Raw genomic sequence first — 9598 nt, 5'->3', positions numbered from 1 at the left:
GTTTTACAGAGGCTTAACTCCTCTGCTGTTTGTGTCAGTGGTTTCTCATGTGTTTTGTTTGCAGGTGGAGGCAGAGGGGGAGGTGCTGGCATTGTTCTGTGGTGCCGAGGAGACAGACACGGAGGCGGTGCCAGCTCAACAGGTTATCAACTCGCCCAGAAACTCCCTCAGTATCTTGTTCTCCTCGGACTTCTCCAACGAGGAGAGCTACTCCGGGTTCATGGCTCACTACAGTGCTGAGGGTGAGGACCAGAGTGCCAGGCTTACAACTGGAGCTGAAACCGCCAGTATGCAGCTGCAGGTCATCTAATGTCCACTAACATTCATATTAGTGATGCTAAACCCCAGAGACAGCTCTCAGATTAACAGACCAGGTGAACAGCAGCACAAACTGCAGCCTCCACGGTGATCTCACAGGTGAACCAGCAGCTTCGTGAACCAGTCTGAACACAAATGGAACACACCCTTCACGTGGGTGGGTTTACTGCAGGACTGTTGGTCTAGTCCGAGTCAGGTGTTACCTGTTCCTAATATAAAAGTTGTAGTCTGATGCTAATTGCTGCCAACAGTGGTTTGCAGTGAGGTGCTGTCACAGCTGCATTTCCCCTGTTGCAATAAAGTTTGTGAAGTCTCAAAAATGATTTGATTATTGTTCCTATATCCGTCCTCCGACCTCCAACAGGCAGCTCAGACACATATCAGATGTCATACAAGTCCTGGAAATATCAACAGAAAGGTGTCGCTCTGAGGACGCCTGCCGCCCAGGACTCATTTAATACTCTGACATGCTTCACAGACACAGGCCCTGAGCTCCTGTTAAAAACATTCCTGGGGAGTTTGCAACCACAGCGGTGTGCTCACTTTTGTCTTTTCATCCCTTGCATCAGTCCTGTAACGGTCTCCTGTCTTCTTCTTCCTCCTCCCTTCATCTGTCCAGATGTAGACGAGTGCAGCGACCGCAGTGATGAAGACCTGTTCTGTGATCATTTCTGTCACAACTACATCGGAGGATACTACTGCTCCTGTCGTTATGGTTACCTGCTGCACACTGACAACCGCACCTGCAGAGGTGAGTCGCCTCCTGCAGGTGATAGCAACTCGAGGTGTGGGACAGAACAAACAACAAGCTGAGGGTTTATCTGTCCTCAGAGTCTCAGCAATGCTGTCTTGCAGGGGTCCCTTGAGAAGGAGGCTGTAAACCTCAGTGGGAGTTTCCCGGTAGAATAAACATTAAATAAAGAAACATTAGTGGAGATAAACATGTAGAATTTGTCTTGAGGGTGGTTTCAGAGAGGCTTCTGTGTAAAGTCTGACTCTGAAGTAAAGCCAGTGGTGCTGTTGGAGACGTGACTTGTTGGCAGCCCACTCTAATCAGGATCAGCTTGCTGGAATTCAAATCTGCTGAGAAACAGTTCACATGTTGACAGCTCATTATGTCTGAAAAGCACATTTTAGGAGTTTACAGTGAAGTCATATGATACACAGGCCTCTCTCGCTTACCATGCCCACTTTAACAGGATACTCAAATTTGAACCCCAGAAACATTAAAATCTACAGGTCAGATTATCAGTAAATACGGTGATCTCATTGCTGTTCTCTGCTCATGGGGTCATGACCCCACGACCTTTCTTCTTGTGCCACCGTCTGCACAAAGGTCACATGCTCGTGGTATCAGACCCTGGATGAACTGATAAACCGTTTGGCTGCAGCTGTGTAGCCTCTATGCAGCTTTGCTGGTTTCTAACCTCTGCCTGACTGATAACAGCTGCTAATTGGTGGTTGATGTTTACACGTGCTGCATGTCTCTGCATGGAGGAGACGCCTGTTGAAGCTGAGGGTTCAGTAATGAAGCTCTTCACTGATCACATGTGAAATCTGACAAACTGAAAACTGCGAGCTCTTCACTGATCACATGTGAAATCTTCTGACAAACTGAAAACTGCATTTTCACTCTTTTCTGATGGTCTGAGTTGTTCACTGGATGTAAGAAGGGTGATATGGGTAACAGTGTACTGTCAGTAATGTGCACCTACAGAGCTAATTATATACATTAGTCATGTGGTGGTGACACAGTATACAGTCACTGTGGGGACACAACTTCTTTTTGGGGACAAACAGCAAGTTCCAATAACATAAGACAAATTTTAGCACGAAGTCCCCATGGCTGCTCATTTTGCTCGTTTCCAGCCATTTAATGTTTAATCTTGGGTACCTCTAGATTAGCTTGGCACCCTCATAACTCCAGACAGTTTATAATTATTTCAGAATGTTAATAACAGAAAGCCTCTTCCTAAAAACAAGCGGACAGTTTGTGAACGCACCCACCTTGTACTGTCGGTGTTGTGTCGCAACTGGACAGCACAACGAACCACAACAGCATTAATTTATATGAATGTCTCCTCCATGGATAGGTAAACAACGGTATATGTACCGATGAAGAGATGTAAAACACTCTAAACAAAGCAGGTAACTGAGAAACCCCATGATTTAACTGGCATAATGCAGACATAGTAACTTCTCCAGCCTTACCACAATTATCTCCAACATTACAGAAACAAGGCATTGACAGACACACGACGTGTGTTTATTAAACCTATCGTTAAGTCCCACCGAGCTCCCTTTCAAGTAGCTCCAAGGTCGGTAAATCCAACCGGTCACTGTGTCTTCTCCCACCTGACCACATACAGTCCCAAAGTAGTGAAATTAATTCCAACTGGTAGCGTAGCTCCGACAGTAACATCATAGATCATTAATCAGCTCATTAACCACCAACACATCACATGCAGCAGACACACTGGCCTCAAGCAGTCAGAACAAACAGGTACTGTGCTCTGGGGAAATCCAGTGTTGATAAGCTGATCAGTCACAGCTGTGGGGGGTTTCACTGGTGGCTGCTTGTAGGTTAGACCTGGTCAGGTAAAACAGGAACATTCCCGGACATGCAGTAACCTCAGGCCCTGTATCTTTCTCCACATCCTCTGGTCACAGTGCAGCAGCAGGAGGACAAAAATATCCACAAAACCAGGTGCAGTGGAAAAATTCCACTTTTACAATGGGACTGTGGATATCTTTTAAAAAAAAAAAGCTTTATTCAGTCATTCATTTTCTACTGTTTAGTCCCTGAGCGGGGTCACGGGGTGGAGCCAATCCCGGCTGGCAATCGGGCGAAGGCGGGGTACACCAATCCATCGCAGGGCTAACACATAGACGAACAACCACACACACACACACACACTTGCACTCCTATGGGCAATTTAGAGACACCAATCAACCTAAGCTGCATGTCTTTGGACTGTGGGAGGAAGCCGGAGTACCCGGAGAGAACCCACACGAAAGCACGGGGAGAACATGCAAACTCCACACAGAAAGGTGGGGCCCGAACCCGGAACCTTCTCGCCTTCTTGCTGTGAGGCAACGGCGCTAACCACTGCGCCACCGTGCTGCCCATAAGCTTTATTGAAAACGCATAACAAACAAGGCAATATAACATTTTGCTAATATGGTGGGGGCACCAGTGGATGTCAGGCAAGCTCACATGAACACTCAATGGTCTGGATTTTATGATCATTCAAGGAAATCCTTAAACTGTCAAGTAATAGTTAATTTTGTTAGAAAAAAAAAGTCTCGTGAGCGAGAGTTTGCGAGACGTGTATAAACTGAGTTGCTTGTGCATGGAAGTACTAGAACATACATACAACTCATTTCTGGAGCTTTAGGTCATGTCTAAGATGAGAATTCACTGCTTTAACATTGTAAATTAGTCAGAAAACAAAGAAAAGTGCCACAGACTCTTTAAGGTGTCTTGGAAATTAAGTCACTGTGATGGACACACAACTGTGTGTGTTTTCAGTGGAGTGCAGCGGCGGTGTGTTCAGGGAACGCTCCGGTGTTCTGAGCAGTGTCGATTTTCCTGCTCCTTACCCAAAGAGCTCCGAGTGTCTGTATCGTATCGAGGTGGAGCCAGGCTTCAGGCTCCTCCTCCAGTTTGATGCCACATTTGACGTGGAGGACCACCCTGATGTCAGCTGCCCCTATGACTATGTCAAGGTGAGAATAACAAACAAACCCATACAGTTACAAACACCTGTGTAATCTGTAATTCTGAATAAACATCTGTGTGTCAGATTACAGCAGGAAGCAGAGAGCTTGGTCCGTTCTGTGGAGATCGATCGCCAGGAGTCATTGACACCAGCAGTAACACTGTCACCGTCTTCTTCCACAGCGACAACTCAGGAGAAAATCTTGGCTGGAGACTCACATATACCGCTATAGGTTTATGTTCGCCGTTCACCACAGATGACAATACAACTTTACAGCTTAATTAAGACACCACAGGATCTAATAACAGATGAGTAGTAGTGAGCGAATGTGTTTTTAAAGAAACATTTTTCTTAAATGTTTTTATTTTGACTTGGCAGGAAGTCAGTGTCCGGTACCCGAGATCCCATCTAATGCCCTGATATATCCTATCCAATCAGAATACTCCTTCAAAGATCACATCCTGTTCACCTGTGAGCCTGGGTACAGGCTGCTGAAGGTACGAGCTCCATCACTATAAGATTCTGCTCAGACACAAGCCATGTTTTGGAAGGAAAGTTGGTTGGATGTCATCAACAGGTGCAGTAGTTCTTCAGCTGCATCTGCAACAGTAGGACAGGAGATTAAAGTGGTGACCAGGTCAAGTCTAAAATCTAAATAAGAGTGCTTCATCCACATCTTTTGGAGCATCAACACTCCAGAAACGTCTCACCTCCCTCTTACTCTGGGTTAGGATATCCAGGTGATAGTACATCTTCTGTGTAGTGTTGACAGACAGCAAAGTCAAAGGCATAATTAATTTAAAAAATGGTAGAAATTGTGGCTGTGCAGACAAAAATCCTCAGAGAAGAAGAAGGCACCTGTAGCTTGGTCTGGAAACTTCCTGAAAAACACAGTTTGATAAATGGACTCCAAAGTGGGAGAAAAGGAAAGTAAAAATAAATGTTAACTATAGAAGCAGTATTTAAAATGATTTCCTACCTGGCAAGATCTGCTCTTAAGGTGAAACTACAAATCCTCCTGAAACATATGGAGCACCAACGGGTGGCACTGTTGATGCTGCAGGGTCTTTCTTCTAATGCTTATGTAGGTGAACTACTTGTGATCTCAACAAACTTAAATTTACACAAAAAATTTGCATTCAAGTGCACTGACACTGATGTGACTGTCACTAAGAGCCACTAAGACTGCTGCTACATGTATTTCCTGCAACTGTTGCAACCCTGTGGTTTAAACATGCAGCACACAATTCAACAGATTCTGTTGTTAAATAGGGGTGTGATGAGATCCCATGCCACAAGATCTATTCAAGTGTCAGGACATTTCTCATTGAGGAAAAGGTTGTCTGGTGATATCAATACATAACAGAACCAGAGCAGCAACCAGTATGGCAGAGTGTGACCATACGCAGTCGGGGAAAAACACAACTCCCTGCCATGTTTTAACATGTGGGGCTGTGTTGTTCAGGGGCTGAGGGGTTATAGGGGTAGCATTGTAGGCATTGTGACGACTCAGTGCGAGTGGATTTGTTCACATTTCCAACCTGTGAGCATCCGTTGTGTTTTGGTTAGCCATACTGCTAATGTAGCCTACTCTACCTTAGCAACAGTTCTACACTACCAGTGTGTCAGCCCTGATGGATAAAAACACTGTTTAACTTCCAGTATTAATGAAAATGTCATGTCATTATGATGCGTTAAGTGAATAGCAGTGACTGCTCATGCTAACTAGGTAAACAAAGAAGCCTTCTTCCTGTGGGCATCCACGTACCAATCGTCCCCCGTGTGTGATTGGTCAATGCAGCGCCTTTGCTGGATGATGTCACCATCCGGTGCAGTGCTATTTGGGTGAAAACAGCATAGAAGGTCACACACAGCTTCACTTAGAAGTTAGAAGCTCATGCACAATTCGTGCACAGTCCTGAGGTCTGAAGAGACTGGTGAAATCCTACAGGAGAGAAGCCGGTCAGATGAGTCTGTGGCCAAACCTTTACAGTGGCTGCACATTGTCGTCTTTTACTGCACGTGATCATTCACACTCTGGATGTAGAACTGAAGGGACGTTCATTACAAGATTAGTTAAAACATTTCAAAAAGCACCTGCTCTGTTTGGCATTTTGTGATTTTCAGTCAAATAAGAGTTTTTCCAGTCGTATAGTTTTTCACTGAAGATTTCCTAAAAATAGTGTTAAAATATCGTGTTGTTCTTGTAAACTCAACTTCGTGTGTTGTCTCATCTTGTGAGCTCACTGTATCATCACACCCCTAGTTGTTAAGGTGAAATCCAACCTTTGCCAAAATAAGAGCACAGCAGCAGGAACAGAAAGTGCCTAATCGGTGCTGAACCTGAATCACTATGCTGGTTTCATGGGAATGGTTGTTATGTAAAAGTGTTTGGCTTGTTAACATTTATGATAGTCTCACTTCCCCTTGTTTTACACCTGAGTTTCAGGATGGTGAGTTTCTGGATCACTATCAGGTGGACTGTCAGTCTGATGGGTCGTGGAGCAGCAGTCCGCCTCAGTGTCAGAGTAAGAAAACACTTTGGTCTCGTCTGTCACTGTGACCTCTGACCCTCTGATAAATAACACCTACAGTGGGTACAGGGAGGTTTCAGACTCCGGTTTTTCACATTTTGTTGTGTTTCAGGCTCATCTTTAAATTGATCCAGTTCTGTTTTTCCTCAGTCTACACACAGTGCAACACAATGACAAAGTGAAAACAGGTTTTTGGAGCATTTTGTAAATGTATTAAAAAGAAAGGACTGAAATACCTCATTTACATCAGCATTCAGACCCTTTGTTATGACACTTGTACAATGAACTCTGGAGCATCCTGCTCCTATCAGTGGTCGATGAGCTACAGCTTGACCAGAGTCCACCTGTGCCTAATTTAATGTATTGCATATAATTAGGAAAAGGCGCACACCTGTCTATATAAGGTTTCATAGTTAATGGTGTATGTCAGAGTGAAAACAAAGCCATGAGCTCAAGTGAACCGTCCACAGACCTGTTAGACAGGATGTGATGAAGGCTACGAGAACATCTCTGCAGCAATGAATGTGCCCAAGAGCATGACAGTCTCCATCACTTTCAAATGGAAGAGATCTGGAATCACCACCAGTTTTCATAGATCTGGTCACCCAGCCAGACTGAGTAGCCGGGGAAGAAGGGCCTTGGTCAGACCGCTAACCAAGAGCCCAGGGGTCACTATGAATGAGATCCAGAGTTCCTTTCTGGAGATGGGAGAACCTTACAGAAGGACAACCATCAGTGCAGCACTCCACCAACCAGGCCTCTGTGGTAGAGCAGTCAGACGGACACCACTCCCACTAAAAGGCCCATGACAGCCCGCTGGGAGTTTGGCAAAAAGCACCTGAAGGACTCTCAGACCATGAGAATCCTTTGGTCTGATGAAACAAAGAACTATTTGGCCATAGTTCCAACAGTGTCTGGAGAAAACCAGGGCCTGAGCATCACCTCACTAATACCATCTTACAGTCACACACAGTGGAGGCAGCATCAGGCTGTGGCGACTGGGACTGGGACACTAGTCAGGATAGAGGGAAGGATGGATGCAGAAAAGCAGAGCAATCCTGAATGAAAGCCTTCTCTAGAGTGCTCAGGACCTCAGGTTTACACTTCAACAAGACAAAGACCTGAAGCATTAGGCCAAGAAAACACAGGAGTGGCTTCAGGAAAACTCTGAGAAAGTCCTTGAGTGACCCAGCCAGAGTCCAGACCTGAACCCAACACAGCATCTGTTTGAAGGTCATGATCTACTAACCCCTGGACACAGGAATAAAGCTTAACCTCTCACACTAAGGCGGCATATTTGAAGCCTATTAAAGCTCCAAATTCTACTTGAGGTTTTTGGGAGAGATATTCACTCAGTAATTGATGACCATAAACCTGCAAACAGAGTTCCCTGCAGACCTCCCTCTTACATGTCATTAATTCAGGACAAGACCCCTAAACCTCCCAAATAACAGCAACCTGCAGTTATAGGCAGCTCCCTCCTTATACCTTCAGATGTTACTCTACTGAGAAGCTTTAGGAACCAATATACTCTGGCTCTTTGAGGAAGTGTCGAGTTTTGTCTGAAAACCCCATAAAAGCTGTGACACTGGCCACATATGACCATGATTTTATTGTACACTGTTAAGCTGACAGTTACTTCTTGGGATTGGACACTCAGTTTATAATATATAAATTGGAAACAGTAGATAGTTGACTAATTTATTTAAAATATATTCTGATACAATTCTGAAAATTAAGTTATTGATCTGATTCTGTTAATCAGTCGTCACTACTTAACTCGAGAGGTTAACCACATTTAAACTAATTGTATTTTAGTTTATGCAGTAAACATCATATGCAGCTTTAACCACCAGTACAGACTATTTCAAACACTCTACTACAGCTGAAATAATAACATAGATAACACAATAAAGAGAGAGAGTTTAATGTTTAGAAATTAATATAGATTTAAAGAGTTAGAGCGCAGCAGTGATGCAACTTATCAGTAATGATCAACACTTCTTGTTTGATTCACTTACAGCTCTATAAATCAACAAAATCTATTTTTAATCTTCAATTTAAATTGTTACTCTGATTAAATCTATTATAGTTGAGCTCTCACATTACTGAATAAAAGTCAAAGAATTGCTCATTGATCACCAGTCATTGGTTGGTCCAAGTTGGTGGTTCTCCCTTTTCCATCTCCTCTTGCCGTTTTCCTCTTCTTCCTCAAACTCCGGCTCTTCCTCCCACTCATTCACTACCACATATTCTGCATTTTCCTCCATTTCTGCCCTTGGTCCGGGTGTGATAAGGGAATACAGGATTAGAATCAGAATCAGCTTTCAGAATCTGCTTTATTGGCCAGGTGTGTTGGACACACGAGGAATTTGACTCTGGTACATCGGCTCTCAATGTGCAAACAGGCTGTGTGATATAACAAAAATAAGCTGTATTTACAAGCAACAGAAAGTAAAACAATGCAGAATAAGCGGTATGTAGACAGTAACAATGCAGACAACAAAGGGATGTTCTTTGAAATGAGATAATTAGGGATAAAAATAGAGCACTTAAAACAGAGTACTAGAGACCTGTAGGAGTCTGTATAATCTGTACAGTGTATATATACACAGGTATTGCACTGAGGGTTATTGTCCAATTATATGGTCATTGGTTAAGTGTCCATCAGAGTGACAGCCTGGGGGAAGAAACTGTCCCTGTGCCTGGTTGTCTTAGTGCACAGTGACCTGTAACGCCATCCAGAGGGTAGGAAGGAAGGTCGAACTTCCTGAGCTGGAGCAGGAGTTCAATCCTCTGCTGTGCCTTCTTGATGATGGTCCTGATGTTGGATGACCACTTCAGGTCCTGGGAAATAGTGGAGCCCAAGAACTTGTAAGACTTTACTGCTGATACAGTGCTGCCAAGTATGGTGAGGGGGGGGAAGGTGGGGGGGGGGCTCTTCCTGAAGCCCACTGTCATCTCCACTGTTTTGAGTGGGTTCAGCCCCAGGTTTTTATGGCTACCCCACAACACCAGTCCGCT

General features: G+C 44.3%; 1 protein-coding gene across 5 annotated transcripts in view; it reads left to right on the top strand.

The window, feature by feature from the left end:
- The window catches only part of masp1 (MBL associated serine protease 1), a 21563-nt gene that overhangs the window by 5036 nt on the left and 6929 nt on the right, over positions 1 to 9598 (top strand). For 2 of the 5 annotated variants that reach the window (XM_020621833.1, XM_020621831.1), the window contains exons 3-8: positions 65 to 242; positions 938 to 1069; positions 3851 to 4047; positions 4125 to 4272; positions 4419 to 4537; positions 6484 to 6568. In XM_020621833.1, coding sequence (XP_020477489.1) covers positions 65 to 242; positions 938 to 1069; positions 3851 to 4047; positions 4125 to 4272; positions 4419 to 4537; positions 6484 to 6568 — 859 coding nt within the window. Of the gene's footprint in view, positions 1 to 64; positions 243 to 313; positions 476 to 937; positions 1070 to 3850; positions 4048 to 4124; positions 4273 to 4418; positions 4538 to 6483; positions 6569 to 9598 lie in introns of those variants that run through there. The other 3 variants (XM_020621832.1, XM_020621836.1, XM_020621834.1) reach the window with 2 other exon arrangements.

This window comes from Monopterus albus, unplaced genomic scaffold (genome assembly GCF_001952655.1).
Source record: "Monopterus albus unplaced genomic scaffold, M_albus_1.0 scaffold268.1, whole genome shotgun sequence".
Lineage (NCBI taxonomy): Eukaryota > Metazoa > Chordata > Actinopteri > Synbranchiformes > Synbranchidae > Monopterus > Monopterus albus.
The sequence above is the reverse complement of the archived record's forward strand: the minus strand, read 5'-3'. Positions and strand labels throughout refer to the sequence as shown.